Genomic DNA, 21,644 nt, shown 5'->3' with positions numbered 1-21,644 from the left:
GTTCTTAACAGGCCCCAGACCTGTACTGGTCTGTGGCCCAGGGGCTGGGAAGCCTTGCTCTAGACAGTGGATGAGTTACTTTTTTAAAAGTCTATAGTCCATTTTATAAGAATCCAACTCATTGTATTTAAACTTTCTTGAAGAAGAAAAAAAATGTTTGAGTTAGCCTGTTGGGAATGATCTATAACCTACAGACTATTTGTTCTTTACCACATGGTACCCAGATGGGATTGTGTCATACACAGGGGAAAAAAAGTCAAACTATAGGCACAAACTAATTGCAACATCTTTCAACAGGCACATTTCTGGTTCATACTTTCTTTTATCCAGTATTTTTCAGTAGGGGACAACTGGCATTCTGGAAGGCACAGTTCCTTGGGATATCACCTTGAAGGAGTTTCGGTATCTCTGGACCCTACTCACTCAATGCCAGTGGTATTGCCCAGTCACTGTGGCAACCAAAATGATCCCACAGATAGTTCTGAATGCCCCAGAGTGTAGCAGTTCTGCCCTTAGGTGCTTTAAACTGTCCTTCACAATAATCACCAGAGTAAAACTTCCCAAAATGCAAATCTGATAACTTCACTCTTAGCTACTCAAAATTCTTCAGTGGATCTCCATGAGCTGCAAGACAAAATTCAAACTCCATCAGTCTCAGGCTCAGGGTCCCTGGTGACCTGGCCCTACCTATCTCAGCATGATTTCTGCTCCTTCTGGCTATCCAGCCAATACCCTAGCATGTTAATTTCCCTTAGACTCATAAACTCCTTCCCCCCACACCCCATGCCTCTGCCCTTGACTTTTCTCTCTACCTGGCTGGCTTCTTAAATGTCCTTCATGACTCAGACGAAGCATACTGTGCATCTACCTAACTCTTGGATTGTCAAGGAAGGCCTTCTGTAGGGGTGTGCTTGCTCTATCATTATACTCTTAGCAGTGTACTACAATTGCTTAGTTCAATCTTCATTTTTTTAGGACAGTGGAGACATTCTGTGTCTACGTCACCCATACCAGTCCAGGTTATGGGGGGGTGCCCTACAAACACTTATCACACAACCCATTTACTGTAGATGCTTGTCCTGGAAACTATGGCTTCTTCTGATTCTAGGAGAAAGAGAAGGATTTAAGAATTCTTGCTTCATGTCACTTACATAACCTTCCATTAGAAGCCAGAGTCTGGACAGCGTATCATATCTGTCAGCAGCCACTCAGAATTGTCACGGCTTTCCTGGCTCCAAGGCAGGAGCACTGTTTTAATTCTGGGATGCTGGGGAAGCACATGGCTTAGAGAGAGCAGGAGAACCAGGAGCAGGAGTGGTTCTGGAACATTAGGGGATGCTCATCCCTCCCTCCCTAGCATCCTGGCTGTGGATGCCCTGACAATCCATTCTTCTGGCATAAGGCTTATTGTTATGGGTTGAATTTTGCCTCTCTCTCTCTCTCTCTCTCTCTCTCACACACACACACACACACACACACACACACACACACACACAAAGATATGTTGAAGTCCTAACCCCCAATTTATCAGAACGTGACCTTATTTGGAAATAGGGTCTTATTTTGTTTAAAAGGAAACTAGAAAAAGGGAAGTAGTGGGGTAAACGAGTTAAAATGAGGTCATTAGGGTAGAACTTAATCAAATATGACTGGTACCCCTATAAAAAGTAGCAATTTAGACAGCAACAGACCCTCGCAGGGGGAAGATGCTGTGAAGACACAGGGAGAACACCATGTGAAGGCAGAAGGTTGGAGTGATGCATCCATAAGCCAAGGAATAGCAAAGATTGCCAGTAAGCCACCAGAAGCTAGGAAGGGGCAAGGAAGTATTTCCCTACAGATTTCAGAGGGAGCATGGTCCAGCTGACACTTTGATTGCAGGTTTTCAACCTCCAGGAATGCGAGAAAATAAACTTCCGTTGCTTTACACCACCCTGTTTATGGTACTTTGTTATGGCAGCCTGAAGGAAATAACATACTTGGGAATAAATGAAGAGTATGACTGTGGCTCTGCTGCATAGCCCGTCCCTGTGCTTCACAGGCACATCCAAGACTTAACAGGGCGACTGTGCATGGTCCAAGGCTGCAACTGCATGGTCCAAGTGTGGGAACCACTGCCTTCAGCCAACTGGCCCAGCTAATACGGAGAGTATATGGGCCCCACCTGGGTATAGAAAAGACTGATTCTTTCTGTTGCTTCCAGGAGCTCTTCTTCTGACAGCCTGCGGCCACGCTCTGTCTGCTCTTGCAAGGACCTTAGATCCTCTAGTTCAGACTGAAGAAGAGAGTTGCGCCGCTCAGCCACAGCCACCTGCTCCTTCAGATCACTGTTCAGTTGTGTGCTGTCATCCAGCTGCATCTGAAGGTCCTGTGAGAGAAAAGATGGGCCTGGAGTACAGATCCCTCTGAGTTCAACATATACTATGCACCTATGTATGCATGCTCTGACCATAGTTCTACGTATTTAGACGTAAGCATGCTCCTTCTCTCTGGAAAGATTGTATTTGTTGTCCTCATCTTTATTGCTGAACACAACAATCTGTTGCTTAGTTTGCTTCCATAAGCAGAAACATTTTCCACCCCTCCCTACCCCATCTTACAGTTTTAAAATACCTTGATTTGAATCTGAAGCTGGCCCAGGGATTTGGTTGCCTCTGACACCTGCCGGTTGGCACAGCTAAGCTGGAGTTCCATCTCATTGAGGTCCTCTTCCATCTTCTTCTTCAGCCGGGTAGCCTCAATTCTGCTCTTAGCTTCAGAATCCAGAGTAGACTGCATGGAGTCAATGGTACACTGCTGTTTCCTCCTAATTTGAAATAACAGTTGGAGTGGGGGAAATGATACATCCAGATTAATCAAATTCACCTGCTATGTTTAAAACAGTACAAGAAATAGAAAAGATAAACTAAAATCCAAGAAAAATTTTAAGTAACTAACAAAATGAGTCTAAGGTCTTTTATTTTAAAAACAGAGAGAATGAGAAGTTAGGTTAGTGAGTATATGTCCTCCATAATGGACTAAGTAAGGTTTCCAGACCAACTTCCCTGCAGAATCCTGGAAAATACAAGAAGCTTTTCAAGGTTCCTGTGAGGCAGCTTTAGTCTCATCTGATATCCCATAAAGGATGATCTAGGGCAAGCACCTGGGTTTCCTGTGGTGGCTAAGGATGAAGGAAGGATGCTCTTTCAGACAGCCATAATATTTCAACTACTTTCAATGGTGAAAAATATCTGAACAAGGCAGGAAAAAGCCATTCAGGTTGGAACAATTCCTGAGATGCAGCAACACTGCTACAGTAGCCTGGAGACATAACTCTCCTAGAATAAAATGGTTATCTTTCTCTAGGAGTTTGAGGGTACACCCAAGGATTGGCTGACAAAACCAATTGTGTGATACTGAATTACTTTAACACTTTAAATTCCTTCCTAAGAACAAAAACTAGAACTAAAAACGTGTTTGCAAAGTGACAGAAAACAATAGCTATGTGTTTAGGAAGGCCATTAAAAAATAAAAAATTGAGAGAATCCATGGGAATTTTTATTTCCCAAACTGTTTGCAGTTAGTTTGGAACATAGTGACTAGATTCTGGTAAATGCACTGTGGGCAGTAATGAAGTTTACCATTCCAGGGCTGGCCCCTAGAAATGTTCACTTGTGAGTTCCTGCACTCTCCCTTCCCCCTTTCTGCCAAACTTGATGGCCACATACAGAAGATCATGGAATCACAAGACGGAAAGAACCTGGGTCTTTCAATGACTTTGAATGTTATTGACTCACTCTTCATCCTACCTCACAATGGCCTCAAACATAGGCAAAAATAAACTTCTATTTGTTTTAAGTCACCAAGATTTGGTGAATGTTAGGACAGTTTAACTACTATAATAGACACATGCCCTGTTAAGCTCAATTCAGGAAACAGGGACCTGGTGCTGGACAGATAATAGAGAACAGAGAAGGCAAAAGCCTTTCTATTCTTCTTTCTCATAGAACCTATCTGCACAAATTAGATTAGATCAGAATTCGATTCCATGTTGAATTGTCATCAAGTCAGTGTCCTAACCTCTGTGAGGTCGATCAAGAAAGCATACAGGCCGAGCGCAGTGGCTCATACCTGTAATCCCAGCACTTTGTGAGGCTGAGGTAGGCAGATCACCTGAGGTCAGGAATTCGAGACCAGCCTAGCCAACATGGTGAAATCCCGTCTCTACTAAAAATACAAACATTAGCTGGGCATGGCAGAATGCATCTGTAGTTCCAGCTATTTGGGAGGCTGAGGCAGGAGAATCACTTGAACCCAGAAGACAGATGTTGCAGTGAGCCAAGTTCATACCTCTGCACTCCAGCCTGGCTAACAAAGCAAGACTCTTGTCTCAAAAAAAGAAAAAAAGGCATACGACCTACAGGGGGAAGAGAGGGGTCAGAGCTTGAAATTGGTTGACAGGTGGAGGTACTACTTTTCATGACCCCCATTCTGCCCATTGGTGAGGGAGGCCTTAGAAGCAATTATGGAAATGTATAGAAAATAACTCTGTCTGACTCCAGAGTCCAATGTGAGCACCTGTCTTCTGCCTGTCCTTAGGCTCTGGGCTTTTGTTCAGCTTCCAGATCAGAATCCTACAGGGATCCCAGTAGGTAAAGTTAATATGGACTTCTAGGGACTGCATTATGTCCCCCCCAAAATTCATATGTTCTTACTTTACCCCCAAGACTTAAGAATATGACTATATTTGGAGATAGGGCCTTCAAAGATGTAATTAAGATTAAATGAGGCTGTTAGGATGGGGCCTTAATCCAATGGGACTAGTTAGTGTCCTTATAAGAAGAAGAGACACGGGGATGCATGTACACAGAGGAAAGAACAGATGAGGATGCAGTGAAAATGTGACCATCTGCAAGCCAAGGAGGGGCATTGGGAGAAACCAAACCTGCCAACACTTTGATCTTGAACCTTTAGTCTCCAGAGCTGTAAGGAAATACATTTCTGCTGTTGAAGCCACCCATCTGTGCATTTTGTGATGACACCTGTAGTAAACCAGGACAGGGATGCTCACACTCCACATCACCAAAAGCTGTCAAACGCTTATCTGTCCTACACTGGGAAACTTTCATTTTTGCCACAGTTGACATTCCTTACACAGGAACACTGAAGCATCCTTAGCCTGGTGTCAAAATCCTCTGTACAGAAATACATTCTACTTAAGCAGGCAAACTGCATGTTTTAAACTGCACTTTTCCCACAGTTGTTTATGAAACTTCATGAGTGCCTGAAGACAAGTAAAAAGTGAGATGGTTTAAGAGGCATGAGTATAATACAGTCCTGGAGAATGGCTGCTAAACAATCAACACATTTCATACAGAGTCAAGAAATCTTTAAAATGAAAACTCCCTCAAGTACATTCTTTAAGAAAAATGATGCATTCAAGACCAAGGGCAATATAGGAAGGAAGAAGTACCTTCTTTTTCCTAAATGTGAAATACAATTTAAAAAACCAAATGCAAGGAAAAATCGAGATGATAGAACTTTGAAGAGCTAATGATTTTAAACCATTAGTTCAGCATTTAAATCATTGACAATGCAATAATAGGTCATTTATTTTCCTTATGATATTTCTAATCTATGTCAAAGAAATAAGGGATTTTTTCTTAATCCAAATACATATGAGCCAGCTTTAAAATCATTAACAAGTTATTTTGCTACCATGTCTGAGTTTGAGATTCCAATTTTCAAAGACATTCGAAAATATTTTACTTAGAAGTGGGAAAAGATTTGAGCATATTCTGGCAGAGAGTCACTCAGACAATAAAAGAAACCAAGTCAGATGGTATATATAAATTAAGACCACGTGGCAAAGTTTGACATGACTGAGATCAGAGGAGTGGACTTTACAGAAGGAACATTACTATGTATCTGGGGCTCTAGACCAGGGGTGGGAAAACTATGGGCTGTGGGCCAAACTCCCACCATGCCCATTTGTTTCCTATTGTCTATGGCTGTTTTCAACCTACACCTACAGTGTTAAGTAACTGCCACATCTCTGTGGCAAACGAAACATGTAGCTAGCAAAGCAGAAAATATTTAACATCTGACCCTTCAGAGAAAAAGCTTGCTTGGCCTTTCAATCAGTGATCAACCAAAACAAACAAATGCAGTATGATAGAATAAGGAATTTCAGTGCCTCATTCTCAAAAACACCTCTCTGGGTGTATCTGGGAGAGCAGAATACAGCTCAGAAAGACCATGGCTGTGGACCAGTGTGAGGACTCTCACAATTCAACATTTCCTCCAATCAGAGAATTACCTGAAGATGCAGGATGCACCTGACCAACCTGTTGTCAGCTCAGTCTTGGGCCATGCAGTAGGCCTTCAAGCTGGCCTCGCTTCCTCTGTCTAATAAGATGGGAAGATCAAAGCCAGCTACCAGCTCTTCTTCTCCTTCCATCAGTGACTGCACCATCACCTCCCTACCTCAACCTATGCCAACTATAACATTATTTATTTATTATAGAAATAAATAGAATACCCTATCATCCAAAAGTGTCTGTGAAAGCCTGACTAGAATATGAGGCAGTGTCTGGTGAACATTAAGCACTCCAACATCTGTTGAACAAGTGAAACATATCACACACATACCAGCTGCTTGTACTTTTCACCATCAACAGGCATCCAGGCTGGGCTCATTCAGAATCAGGCCTCACCAGAGTGGAAGACATGGCTTGGCAGCAGAGCATGAGTTGAATGAGTTACCCAGTTTGCTGCACTATGAAGGTTTTGCCTTTGCTTGTGGGTCACTTTCTCTTGCTTTTTTGGTCCCTTTAACTTACTCACCAGGTCCTGTCTTCCTGGGAACCTTCTGTTTCTGTGGAGTTAATGATGGGTTATATGGGCATATGACCTTGAACCTGATCTTGCCCTCAGGCAATATTTTCCTTGTTCTATAACTTTCCTGGCTTATCCTTGATTGCTTGGAATCTTGTACTTGGCTTATTTTGTTTTTCCTGGCATTCTATTCAGTTTCCTTAAGATGCCCTGCTAGCCCCAAAGTCAAACTATCAGATTAAACCAAGGCATTTTCGTACAATCTATGCTCCGAGCAGAAAGGGTCTGGGCTGGTATTTGTGATATTTTGTAAAATAAGCTCATCTTTTCTTTCTGGATATACCTATTATAGTTATTATGAATCATTAACTAAAATGTATGAATAGCTCGTCCCCCTGCTTCCAGCCCACCCCTTCTTTTCTCAGCTCCTCCTGGCTTATGCCTATTCTTCAGTTCTTTCTTCTTCCAGCCCTAGCTCTTTGGATCTCTGGCTTTTTTTCACACTAAGATTATTATAATTGGTGAACTGCTCTGCGACATTCAGATGTACCTGACGAGACACAGGCTCTCTGAGGATTCATTTCTCCTCAGCTGGGTTTATTTATAGGCACAGGTCTGATATTACTTGAAATCAGTGTTATTTGTTGCTTTTTTTAAATCTGCAGAAGGAGACATTCATTTTTATTCCTTGTGGAAAGAAGTAGGGCAAATATCCAGGCCCAAGGTTTTTGCCCTTTATCAAAAAAATTCTTTTAGACACTGACTCAGAACCTCTTAAGTAGATCAGAATTCCTCGCCACAGTCAGTCCTATAGAAGAAAGTACCAGTGACTGAGAGCAAAGATAACTCAAAGCACATAGAGGGCCAAATTTGGCTTGACATCCTCATTAAAACATTGACCCCCTTGAGAGTTTTGTCTAAAAATGGGCTATGGGAAAGAGGTCAGTTCAATTGAACATGTTAACAGGGGTTTTTTTCCTTTTTCTTAAAAAAAAAAAAAATGGTTTAACAAATACATTGAAAGTAAGTTGCCAGTTGAATCTCAGGCTCAAATGATTTTTCTTGCTGACATATGGCATTGACTTAAGGGAACAGATTAGATAATATAATCATCGTTAATTCCATGTGTTTATAATTGTGCCTTTGATCTACAGCGTGTGAAGTGCTTTGCCAACATCAGACTACTGATCTTCCTCACCACCTTCTGTGACATGTAGGGGCTGCTTTTATCCCCTCACTTCACTGAGAAGCTAAGAAGTGGAATGTCTAAAGTCATCAGCTTGTTATGACAGAGCTAAGAAAAAATTCTGCAACCCGTGAGTCCTGTCTAATTCAGTTTCCTGACTATTAAGACTCAGCTGCTTTAACAAGGATTCAATAAGCAGCTTAGCTCTTGGCTTCTGCTCCTCTTCAAACAAATGGCTACAGGTACAAGCAGGGGGTATGTGAAAACTTCACTCTGGTCTGAAAGTACAGCATTGAATTTTTAATTTTTTTCTCCATGGCTCAGCATTTTCAGTCAATTTCTCAATGCCCAACAAAGTGGCATTATAGAGACATGCAGACAGTATGCATAGTCCTTATACATATAATCACTTATTTGGTGTTATCTTGAGTCTCATATGACAGCAGAAGTTCCTCAAATATAAGAAAATTATAAAATCCAGCAATAATTATATATAGATATTCCTTGATATCAATAGTGGTAAGCTCTCACCACTATTGATATAAAGGAATATCTATATACAATTGTGTATAAAGGGATATCTAATTGTGTATAAAGGAATATCTATATATGATTATAGATATTATATATAAAGGATACTAATATACAGTTACACTAAATTTCTTTGGTAATACTCCAACAGGGGCCATAAAAACAGCTGGACATAATGAGCTCTGTTTAGTCACAGATTCAGAAATGCATAATTGTTACATATCAAAATCATCTTAGATACCTAAAATTTTCTAATTCTTCATCTTTCTCTGAAAGCTTTCTTTCAAGTTCTGCTTTAGCTTCCAAGAGTTCAAGCTGGAAACGAAGAATCTTGCTTTCATTACGTTCCAGGGCTCCCTGGAATACATAAATAAAAAGCATCAAATGAAGTCCACTTTTAGACAAAAATTTTATTTTTTTCCCAAAACATATGTCGCTAATGTAGCTCTCTTAGAGTTACTGGGAAAGATATAGGTTCAAGTCAGGTCCCTAGAGATTGCAACACAGTGAGACAAGCAACTGCTTTCATTTGTCATTTCACTTATAGATTTGACATTCTTAGGTCTTTCAGCTGTAGCTCCAGAACTAGAATTTTAAAGCCTATTTTAAAATAGAAAATTTGAGTCTTGTCTGTGGCTATATTTAAGCTTTTTAATGTATTACTCTTGACTTTTTCTAACATATTCCAACTATGGGATAAATTTTAAAAAGTATCAGAGCTAGAACAAGGAAGGTGCTAACTCCTACCTAGAATCTTCTATTAAATTCTGGACATCACGAGGGGATAGAGGAAAAGTTGGACACATTCAGAGAACAAACAACATGGTAGTGTCCAAATATTGTCATATGAAGAACAAATAAAGGAATTTAGGATGTATCTGACACATAACACTCAGCGTGAGCCATTAACACCATAATTGGTACCACTACTGCAAATGAATTGCTTTGAGAGGCAGGAAGATTCCCTGCCCCTTTCTGTATTCAAATATAGTTAAGGCAATTATTTGCAGGGATGTTATAAAGGCAATTCAATTCTAAAAGCATAGGTTTGGCTAAATCTTTAAAGCCTGTCCTGAAGCTAAAAATGTATATAAAAGAAGAAACCCAAAAAGCACTTGCAGAATACCAATGATGTAAGGGCATAAGGGGTGATGCAATTTTGTGGTCAGTTAGCTACAGGCAGTCCTAAAGGCAGAAGTAATTTTTTTATAGCCTCTTTTGAGGAGTGCTTAGCAGATACAACCAAAAGTAAAAAAGTAAAACTGAGTTGCAATTTTAAAATAAAAATAAAAAGATGATGGGAATTTTAATAAGACCTCCCTTGATGTTCTCTTGATACTACCTTCAATATAAAAGAAAATAAAATTGCTAACGCACACTCAAAAACAAATGCTTGGATAACAGTTTCCTCAGAGGGAATAGTGTAGTTCCTTCAAGAGGAGACTGTCACCTCTAACCCTCTAAAATGCACTGAGAAAGTGAATCTTTAGGGAAGACGACCTGGGATAATTTGAGTTTTATGGCTTTAAAACAATCTGGTAAAGTTTCTCATAAAGGCTCACCCAGGAAAATAAATAACGCAATGTTACAAATACATGTCCAAGTTGATGAAGTATTTATGGAGGTGGCTGATGACAGAAGTTGAGAAAATGCTAATAGAATGTATTGCCATCTAGTGGTACTAAATGGTTTGAGCACTATGGCCTTCCTGTCATTCTCACCCTTGACCCATGTGCCGATCAACTGAATATACAAAGATGCCTCTATGTTATATAGGACAAACATTGTCAGTGCCAGTTGTATTTTTCATTGACTTGTCATAGTGCTTGAAATTTCTATCATAAAATTTACTTCTTTTAGTTAAGGTGGTGGCTTCAAAAAGTCCCTTGCCAGGACAGCCAGAGAACCAAAGGGAACAAGTAAACAAAACAAAGTTTACCAACTGTATAAGGACCAGCTGTGCTAGAGGGCACCACACTGCCAACCAAAAGGAGTCTGTATAAAGTTAGATAGCCTCAGGAAACATTTATGCATAACAGGGCAAGAGCTGCTGCCTGACAACTCTATATGGAGGGTAATATGGAAACATTTGCTTGGCAAGTTTCTTCTGGAATCATAATGGTGAGGTAAATGTAACAGACGATGTTTGGCACAGAGCGCTCCTTTGGGGTCTCGTTTTCCATCACCATACCTTCCAAAGGGCCCCTACCTAACACTGACTGCCACATCTTTCAAAAATCTTTTTTCATTTTCTACTGGTGGGAGGGTAGGGCTGTATTTGAATGTGCCTGAGTACTTGCTCAAAGGTTGAGTCAGGAAGATGAAGTTCAGCTATGAGAAGAGGCTACACAGGGCTTCTTAACCACCTAATAATCATGATAGGGCGACTTCCTCCTCATTAGTTTACCTTCTTTGGCAAAACACCTTCTCAGAGGTCCTTTCAATTGCTAATGCACACTCAGAGATAAAGTCAGAGACTTTTCCTGAACTGTGAATCGGTAACACTGAAAACCCTCCTGTCAATCTGCACAAAGATGAGCTTTCAGAAACCAATGTTTGACAGCATTGCTTTGAATCTTATTTCCAAAACTACCAAAAGTTTTTGGGGAAAAAAAATTGAGAAGTTTTTGTGACTGACTCTTTAAAGAGGGGACAGCTATGAGAATATTTATTCATTCAACATTTGACAAATATTTACTGAGCCTCTACTACACGCCAGGCAATGTTCTAGGCCAGTGCTTCTCAAATATTCATGTGCATATGAACCACCAAGGGATCTTGTTAAAATGCAGATCCTGATTCAACAGAGATGGGCAGAGGGCTGAGATTCTGAATTTTTAACAGCCTTCCAAGTGATGTCCATGGGCCACATGTTGAGTAGTGAGGGTCTGGGCACTGGGGATAACTGGCGAATGAGATAGACATAGTTCCTGTTTTTACTACAATGAGGAGATTTGCATTCAGTTGTGTATCCTGCTGAGTCTCAATTTCCTCTTTTATAAAATGGGGACAGCAGTTTGCTACGGTGATTATATTAAAAGTATGCATTTGGCAGAGTGCCTAGCATATAGTAAATAAACATTTGAATACATGTCCTTTTGTTGGTGCTGTTGTTATTGCTAGAATGCAAATCTTCTGCCTTGTCACAGTGAAAACTTTCTTTTCTCCCTGGTGATAATACCTCTGTTTCTTCCAGAGTCACCTGGACTTCTGTCTTCTCTTGTTCAATTAGTTTCTTGACCTTTTCCATTTCAGTTAAGTTCTTGGTCCCTTCTCTAACCTGGTTTGTCAGATTAGAAATCTCTTCTGGAGAGAGAGGTAAGAAAACCAAAGTTAGTGAAAGGGCTCAGTCTCAAACCAATGATACCAGGCACAACAGACTGTTCCAGCCCACTGGAACAGCGGCCTCATGCCACCCTTGGTAACTTGATGACCTAGCCCATATGGGACCTAGAAATTTTAAAGGCATTCATTTTTTCATATAGTCTTTTGCCATCTGAAAATTGTCTACAACAAATGGTGAGGATGGTGCTTCAGAATATTGTACACTGGACAACCTTTGCAACTTTACATGGCAGTCCTGCTCATTAGAGCCATTCCAGGTTCCACCTGGAGGAACACAGACCTGGAGTCCCTACCCTTCCAGTGTAAGTGCTTAGCTATCAACACTAGTGGCTGCCATTGTTTCAGTCACCACTCAACACTGAGACAGGAACTTAAAGTAGAAGCTAGATCACTGTCTGCCAGCATCCAAGGCATGGCCCCAGATAGGCCAGAGAATCAGAAGTGGCCCAAGGAAGACAGTGGCTTTAGCTCAAGCACTGGAGTGTTTTTTCCCAGCCTCTCATGAACATAAGCCTTTGACAAACAGAATAGGACATCCAGAAGTCACAAAACCTCTTCCACCTGATATTGTTATGGTCAGTTCTGCCTTTAGTACATAAGAGGTGTGGTATAGGGCCAAGTAGCTCAGAGAATTACCCAGTTCAGAGGTGGTGGAAGGAGCTCAATAAGTCACCTGTTCCTCTGGTTCTGAGATTCTGGGCTGTGATGTGATATGATGAGAATTTTTAGAAGTTACAAAGACAAATACGTTAGACAGAAATTTTCATTGCATAATAAATTCTTCTCTGATAAGCACTCTCTTAAAGATGGGTTATCAAGAAGAAAATCGGGGAAGAGGTTCTCAACTCTGACTGCACCTTAGAATCACCTGGAGAGCTTTGGAAAAAGCTCACTCAATATTCAAACCCCATCCCAATCCAAAGGTGGTGCCCAGATCAGCAGCACCCGCCTCACCTGGAAAACTGTCAGAAACACAAATCCTTCAGACCTACTGAGTCAGAAACTCTGGGGGTGGGCCCCAGCCATCTGTGCTTTAACAAGCCCTCCAGCTGGTTTGGATGTAGCTAAAGTTTTCTAACCACTGTTTTAGCACCCCTCATGTCCCCAGCTAGTGCCTTGATCATAGACTATGTAGGTCAACAGAAAGTAAGCTTCATTTACGCCTCCAACAGTAATGAACTTGCTTCCAGGGCATCTCAGGGTTTTCATGCACATTGCTGTTGGTGCTGGGATAAGTTGGCAGCCTCTTTGAAGGGCTGTTTGGCAGTAAATCAAAATTTAAAAATTCATTTCATTAACCCAGCAATTTCTTTTCCAGGGATCCATTCTCCTGAAATATTTTTACATGTGCATAAATACATGTATAGGGATGTATAATGTAGGATTATTCATATTTGTGAATAATTGGATCTAAAATGAATAAAGTCTAGTTAAATGATAGCCATCTTTATTACAAAACACTATGTAGCTATTAAAAAGCTTGTGGTAGGTCTCCATGTACAGGCATGCAAAGAGCCACAAGGTACGTGGGAAGGTTGCACAGCTCAGTAGTTAAGTGCGTATATGCTGGAGCCGTGGCTGGGCTCAAATCCCAGATCTGCGACTTATCAAATGTGAATTTGGACAAGTTACTCAACTTATGACCTATATAGCCTTCATTTTACATATGAGAAAACTTAACACTAGACTATTCTGAAAATTTAACAATAAATAGTTAAACGGTGCCTGGTACGTAGTATGGGCTATACAAATATTCATTAAATCGGGAAATATATTCATATATGAAAAAATAAAACGTGTAGAACAAAATGTAACTGGGTAAAAAATACACCGTTGAGTATAGCACGCATGGAAAATCTTGGTAAGGTTGTGGATATCAAGAAATTCTCATCAGTGGCTTCCTTTACAGAGGAGAACTGAAGTTAAAGGCAGGAAACGAGTCTTACTTTTAGAATTAATTTCATACAAATGGCATCTAAAATTTAAAAAAAAAAAAGGTCAAACAGAAGTGTAAAAATTGAAAAGTTAAAACATGATGGGAACGTGAAAATGCTGAAGACAGCTTTGCCTAGCTTTGCCTGTAGCCAGGGCTCTCCCTGAGCTACCAGCTCCGGCTTTGGCTCCGAGCCCAGCTTGGTGTACCTTGGAGGTTCTTGTTCTCCCTCCTGAGTGTCTCCTGGCTCACGATGCTCTCCTCGTAGGCGTGCTTGAGCTTGAGGAGCTCTGTACTGAGAGCCTGGATTTCCTTCCGAGAGGTATCCAGCAACGCCTGCGACTCCTCATGCTTCTGCTTCCAGTTCGCAAGGGCCTTGCCAGACTGCAGCTGCTTCTGGTCCAGCCTGGCTGCTGCAGAGCGGACCTTCCCGAGGTCAGACAGGGCGTCCCCAAGCTCCAGCTGCAGCCGGTGTCTGGCTCTCTCCAAGGAGGCATTTCTGGCATTGGCCACCCCCATGGCTTCCGCTGCCTCCTGCAACCTAATTGCCAGTTCCTTCCTGAGAAAGGAGGATACCCAAAGAGTGAGTGAGGCAACAACTGTCAGAGAGCTCATCAAGTCTGCCCTGGATTAAAGATAGAGCTTGGGTGCAAAGTAAGATGGCACCTCTGCAGTGGACTTAGTGGTACAAAGCAACAGCAGCTCCTATCTGAAAGTGACCTCACTGTCTGTGACCACCATCCTCTGCCTCCTGTGTGCATGGGGTCTTTATTTTCCCCCTTTGCCAAGTTGCACTTGGAACTCTGGATCTCTTTGAATTCCTACAAGTATTTGCTTATCCTAAAGCTCTAATAAGCAATACTGACTTGATTATTTCCTAAGAAGAGGGAAAAAAGGAAGATTGTACTAAACACCTTACCAACAGTAAGCACCTTACAAATCTGTAGCCATGTGTAGTCACTAAAGAGCTCCTTGGCTGTGTTGCTTCTAAAGAACACTCTCTTGCTTTTTCCTGCTTATTCTCTCACATCATGTGGCTCCTAAACATGACACAATTATTTCTTCTCTCTGAGTGTGTTCTCTACCTCAGCTCCTCTCTTCAGATTTATATTCCCAAATCCATCTCATTATCCTCACTTAACAGGTCCTACTGTTCTCACGGGGTACTTTAGCCCCCATCTGCTGTTCCTTGGGCATCTCTGAGATGGAGTGGTTTATTACAGCGCTTCTTTCTCCACCACCCCCATAATATGCTACTATTAGGAATTCTAATGGATGAAATGTGTTCTGTTGCTTACATCTCCTGCAGGGTTGCTGGCAGTCCCATTCTTACTCACTGGTTATACTTCTTAGATGAAAAGTACTATATGTACCCAAGCTCATCTACTGCTATTAAACAGAAAAAACTGCATAACTAGGCCAACAGAGCAATGTGGTAATAAAGTCCCCTTTGGGTGGAATCCTGCAAAAACCCCTACGTGCTCGGGATCCAGGAAGCATCTAGGCTCTAACAACACCCTGCCCCCGGCTTTCTAACCATAGTCACTTCACTTCTTTGCTTCACGTTTCTTAAGTGTGAAGAGGAGATTCTGATGCTTTACCTGACTTAAGGCAGTAGGAATGAAATAATTACAGGCAGTCGAGTGAAATAATTACATATATTTTAACTACTTTAGAAATGCTTGCTGATCAAAGAAAATAGGAGTTTCACTTTGGGTGACCAATCATAATGGATTGCCTGGGACTGAGGGGTTTCACCAGGTGATATGGTTTGGCTGTGTCCCCACCAAAATCTCATCTTGTAGTTCCCCTAATCCCCACATGTCATGGGAGGGACTGGTGGGAGGTAATTTAACCATCGAGGTGGTAACCCTCATGCTGTTCTCATGACAGTAAGTTCTCATGAGATCTGATGGTTTTATAAGGGGCTTTCCCCTTTTTACTCACTCACTTCTCTTCCCACCACCATGTGAAGAAGGACGTGTTTGCTTCCCCTTCCACCAGGATTGTAAGTTTCCTGAGGTCACCCCAGCCATGCTGAATGGTGAGTCAATTAAATCTCTTTCCATTATAAATTACCCAGTCTTGGGTATGCCTTTATTAGCAGTGTGAGAACGGACTAATACACCAGGACATGAGATTTTCAAAGCTAAAACAGGAAACCTCCAGCATAAACTGGACAAACTGGTTAACCTCGTTTTACCAATAACTTGGTTCTATGTTTAATATCAACTACTATTTTTCTCTTTAACTTGCCAACCATAAGCACCTACTTAGTTATCTCGAATATGTAAGGAGAATCTCGAATATGTAAGGGGATATTGGAAATTAAGAAACTAAATCCTTATCGTTGGGGAACTTAGAATTCAGAAGCAGTACACTGGGTCTTAGGTGAGCTTGAGTCTGCTAAACTAACTCATCATTTGAACCCCAGCCTGGAAATCAAAGCAAGCAAATCTTTAACTTCAATAACAAAAAAGAAACCAGGACCCTAGATTGTTTTGTAGCTGCCTACCTCCCTGAGGTGATTTAGAGGAAAAGCATAATACAGACAAAGTTTTATTTATTCAATGTCCCACCAATTTGAAAGTAAAAAAGTGTCTTCAGAGAGTACCATGTTGGCCCATTATTTTCTTTAGTTATTACATGCTACAGAACTAGTTCCAACAAACCCATGTGGTCATAAAGTAGTCTATATTCTTTTGCTCTTTCCTACCCAACCCCCAAAGAAACCATCAAACAGAATGATAGATAGGCAATTTCACCTGAATTCTTCAATCATTAGAAGGGGGGAAAAATCTTACTTCAGAAGTAAATACTGTATTTGGATATAAGAGGGCCTCTCAGTACAAAGCCAAAACTTTCTGTGGTCCAGAGTTTTGATAAAGCACCTACTGCATGTATTTTTAGTATCTGTCATTCTAAAACCCTTTTTAAGTTACTGTGGGTACAGAGATGGATCACTTGCCCCTTCTGGGACAAAACACAGCAGCTGTTCAGCAATTGCACAGCAATGCCTCTCAAAGATTTAGGTGAAGAACTGGAAAACATTATTTCTGGTTGAAGTTAAAGAGAAATGTATTGATCTTCCTCGGATTTTTGCCAAGCTACCAAGCCAGGGACACATTCTTTTGAGTAAATCTTTAATGATTATAAGCTGGGGTTTGACAATTTCTCTTAAAAATAGAGTTTCTTGGTCTCTAAGCAAAATGCTTCAGTTCTATACCCTGGTACTGAGTCACAATTCAGCTGTGCCCCAAACTTCTGTAACTACTAAGAACTTTTAAAACCTTTACATAGAAATGACTATAAAATTGATATTCTAACCTTAGGGATGGCCTGGGGATGGTTTCTTTTCAAAGCAACCTTTGTCCTAGAAGATATGACGACAGATTCCAACATTTTTTCCAGCTTCCCTGTCCATCTTCACAGACTACTTTGTAGTCTACAAGTTGTAGACCAGGGACACAATGACTTTGATGGAGACACGTACACACATGGACTCAATTATTTTGGCGTTACAAATGAAATATAGGGTTTTAAGCGATAGCCTATTTTCACACCATGGCTCAAAGTCACATCTTTTATGAAAACTTCCCTTGTGTCCCTAGAAAGAGCCTCCTTTCTCTCCCCAGGACCTCTTTATAGTCTCTGTCACTTTGTATTACACTTTTTATATTTTTAGTCCCTCTACAGAGTATGCTTCTTGCCAGCAGTGAATGTTTCAGCTTTGGTTTTGGGCTTGTTCCTGCACGCGGCAAGGATTTGTTAAATGCATACCACGAGGCCTTGGAGACAGAGTCATTATTCTCATACTCCTCCATGTGACTAACTCCAGGTTAAGGATAGCCTTGCCCTACTCACTTGGCATCCTCCAAGTCTTCTGTTTTCTGGATGACATTGTTTTCATACTTCATTCTCCATTGCACCATTTCAGCATTGACTTTGGATAAGGTCCGGTGCAGCTCAGCCTTGACCTCTTGTTCTTCCTCATACTGCTCTCGTAGAAGGTCACAGTCACGCTGGGCCTTCTGCAGGGCATGGGCCAGGGCACTCTGGGACTGTAGGGAACACACATTAACAAAAAAGGCATGACCACCACAAACAATACAAGTCTTGAAAGTCAGATAATATTTTTTTAGGTAAGATTAACCTGCCACAAATTCAAGCTGAACCTGAACCTAGTAAGATAATACTAGGGAGAGAATTTGAGACAAGAGAAAGGATAGATAGTATCCAATTGCTGCCATTAAAAGAGGGAAGGGAATTCTATTTAGAGAAATGCCAGCTTGACTCTGTGGACTTAGGCCTGGAATTCTAGAAATAGTGGAGAATGCAAGGATAGCAAAGACAACATTCACTATCATTTAGGCAATAAGATTTATATTTAGCAATATATTAGACTCAGAGCTTGTTCAAACCAGAAAGAACCACTGAAATTTAGCCTTTTCATTCCACTGATGAAGAAAATAAAATCTTTTATTTCACACTGAAATCTCTAAAAACCTCAGCTCCTAATACTTCAAAATAGTACTACAGCCCAATAGAACTTCTGTAATGATGAAAATGTTCTCTATGTACACTGCCCAACATAGTAAACACCTAGCCACATGTGGCTACTGAACATTCAAAATATGCCTAGTACAATGTGTGATCAAAACCGAATTCATAATTTTATTTAACTTTAATATAAATTTAAATAGCTACCTGTAGTGTAGTAGAGGCTTCTATATGTATTGGACAGCCCTGCTGGGTTTAATAAACATTTTTATCATTTAAATGGTGATCTGGCTAACCTAGCAGCATCATTCCCCCGAGACAATCTAGTGTGGAAAGAACCAGGGTCCTGACGGGTCCTCATGGGTCCTTTATGCAAATTAGAAAAAAAAAAAAGCACATTTTCAGGAAGATACAGCTCTGAGGGCACAAGGTTTAGTTAATGGCAGCCTCAGCCAGACCCCTCTGGGTGGTAAATGAGGAGCCACAATACACAATGACACGAAAAGGATGCAGGCTTTGGAATCAGATGAACCTGAGTTCAAACTGTGACCTCTCCTCTTGTTTAATTTTATTTTCCTTTAAAGGAAAAACTTTTAAAACCTTTATGTGGCATTTACATGGCATATATTTAATTATGGAAGTAAACAAGACAGACAAAATCCCTGCCCTAAAGAGCCCAAAAGAAATAAGGGGATACGCAAAATACACATGCAAATAAACTAATAAATAAAATTTCTAATAGCAGTAAAACAAATACAGCAGATAAGCATGATCTAGAATGTTTGGCTCCTTCTCATCATCCCCCTAAGACCTTGGGGAAGGGCCTTTAAGCAACGGGAAGGACAGTTATAAAAGTCCTAAGGCAGGAATGATGGTGCCTGGTTTAAGAGGCAGAAGGGAAGCCAGGGCAGCTGGGGGGAGTAAATGAGGGAAGCAGATGTAGGAATTAGGTCACAGAAGGATGCTGGAGCCAGATCGGGGGGCTTGTAGGCCAACTGGAAGTCACTGGGAAGGCAGCCAGAGAGATCTTCTAAAATATAACTCATTTCACTAGTGCTTAAGTTTCTTCACAGTATATCAGTATATCATAGTATATCATACACTAGGTGTATGACCTTGGACATGTTATTTTTCTTCTCAGAGCCTTGGTCTTTTCATATATAAGGATGCAATTCTATCTGCTTCATTTGACTGATATGAAGATTGAGATAACATGACAGAAGTATCTGGTACAATGTCTGATGCACAAACAATGATAAATTTTTAAATTTGTGTATAATATAGAAAATATGGAGAATCAAGGGAATAAAATGGTACAATATTTTAAAATAGACTCAACTACCTGCATTTTCAGAGTATATGCATTCATAGTATGGTCATGTACAAGTAAGATACTTTGGGGTCTTAGTAATAAGATGCTTTGAATATGAACTAAGAATTCATTTAAATATCAGGGCTCAAAGAATTCATATCTCATGTTGGTCACTATGCTTTCATCTTCCAGAATCACTTTCACTGGAGTCACCTTCTAGCAACATTATATACTCACAGGAAGAAATGACTAATTTCTATAATTTATTGACAATTTAAAAGTAATATTGAGCTAACCCAGTCCCACTTATTTTATTCTAGGCTTTCATTTAATTTCACTTTTTCATGAGCAGTTTCAGAATCAAATTCCAGAAAGCGCCTTGCTGCCCTTCTGTTCAAGTACTCACACAAGATGGAAACACACACTTTGCTTACTCTAAATCTGCAAAGAAGCAATTTGAATCACCAAGGAAGATCCTTCAGTCATCAGGTTCTTCCTGGCATGGTTTTTCCCCCATAACTTGTAGGGCATTTTCCCTTCTTCTTTTATAAAACATCTTCAGGCTGATTCATCAAGCACTATTTTTTTTAAAAAAAACACACAGTCAAGTAACAAGTGAGAAATAATAGATACATTACTTTGGTCTCCTTTTCCAACTGCCCTCTCAGTTCTTCAATCTGCCGAGTGAAGTTGCTCTTTTCCCTGGAAAGTTGGTTTATCAGAGCTTCCTTCTCTTCAAGCCTCCGCAGGAACTCGCCTACAGAAAGATTTCACAAAAGTACATAATTACAGTCTTCCTATCTATTGCCTCCTCCACTTGACTTACTGACTTTAAGGGTAGCCAGCATGACTTCTACCCACATATTTTTGATATTTAGGAAGGGTCTGAGAGTCCTATTATTCAGCAAAACCACAACAATTATCCTTTTCAGGACTCAGAAGGGAGTCCTAAAAATGAACTGATTTTTACTAATAAGTATGAATCAATAACAGATGATATTAGTTACTATTTATTGAGAAACTTCTATGCTCTAGGTATTTAATGTATGTTATCTAGTTTAATTTTCATAACTCCTTGATAATGTAGGTATTATACTAACTATTTTGCAGAGGAGGAAACAGAGCAACTTAAATATGACTGAAACAGAAACATACACAGTTCATAATTGGTGAAGGTAGATTCAAATGAAGTTCTTAAAGACCACATTCTTCTATACCATATTCCCTTGTTTATTATATGTGACTTTGTACACTTCTGTTTGTATAATTTTTAGATAATTATAACTTTTATTACCTCATTTGTAAAATGAAGATAACAATAAAAGATTCTTAATGAAAACTAAATTAGTGTGAATGTGTTTTATAGACTGAACTGCTAAATAAATATTAGCAGTAGTCACTAAATGGTAGGAAATGTGACCACGAGAGGGAGAAATTGTATCATACTCTAGTCTATCGTTCCTGCTTAACTTATCCTATGAATTATAGTTGGGCCTTCCATATCTGTAAGTTCTGCTTTGTGGATTCAACTTACAAAGGTCCTCTACAGTTTAACTCAATTCTGACACTATCTTCCTAGAGACAGTGTCAGATACACACACACACACACACACACACACGTACAAGTATATATGTATATATATATACTTACACACATATAAATATGCACATACACACACATATATACACACCCATATGTACATGTATATATCTTATTATAAATCACAATATCACATACAATATTTTTAAAATCATATTTGTTAACGTCACTGCTGAGCTCATCAGAAAAGTCCAAGAATTGACAGCCATCAACCTAATGATGGCATATACATGTTTTCTAAAATATAATTTTTACCTAAAAGCTCCTATTTTGTTATTGGCAAGAAACATTGTCAGTTGCTTTCCCTGCAGTGACAGGTTTCCTTTGTTCATTTTTGAGAAATCATGTGCTAAACATGTGAATCTAAATAAGCCTAGTTTGTTTGCCAGTCATTCCTTCAAGTAAAAGTGATACTCCCTGA

At 40.2% G+C, this 21,644-nt stretch overlaps 1 protein-coding gene across 1 annotated transcript in view; it reads right to left on the bottom strand.

The window, feature by feature from the left end:
* The window catches only part of LOC111542200 (myosin-15), a 143,072-nt gene that overhangs the window by 15,287 nt on the left and 106,141 nt on the right, over positions 1-21,644 (bottom strand). The window contains 7 exon segments of the mRNA XM_023211420.3: positions 2,165-2,368; positions 2,614-2,806; positions 8,775-8,890; positions 11,715-11,839; positions 14,021-14,370; positions 17,676-17,872; positions 20,262-20,380. Coding sequence (XP_023067188.2) covers positions 2,165-2,368; positions 2,614-2,806; positions 8,775-8,890; positions 11,715-11,839; positions 14,021-14,370; positions 17,676-17,872; positions 20,262-20,380 — 1,304 coding nt within the window.

Source organism: Piliocolobus tephrosceles, unplaced genomic scaffold (assembly GCF_002776525.5).
Source record: "Piliocolobus tephrosceles isolate RC106 unplaced genomic scaffold, ASM277652v3 unscaffolded_19, whole genome shotgun sequence".
In the NCBI taxonomy this organism is placed as follows: domain Eukaryota; kingdom Metazoa; phylum Chordata; class Mammalia; order Primates; family Cercopithecidae; genus Piliocolobus; species Piliocolobus tephrosceles.
This window is presented reverse-complemented; position numbering and strand designations above follow the sequence as displayed.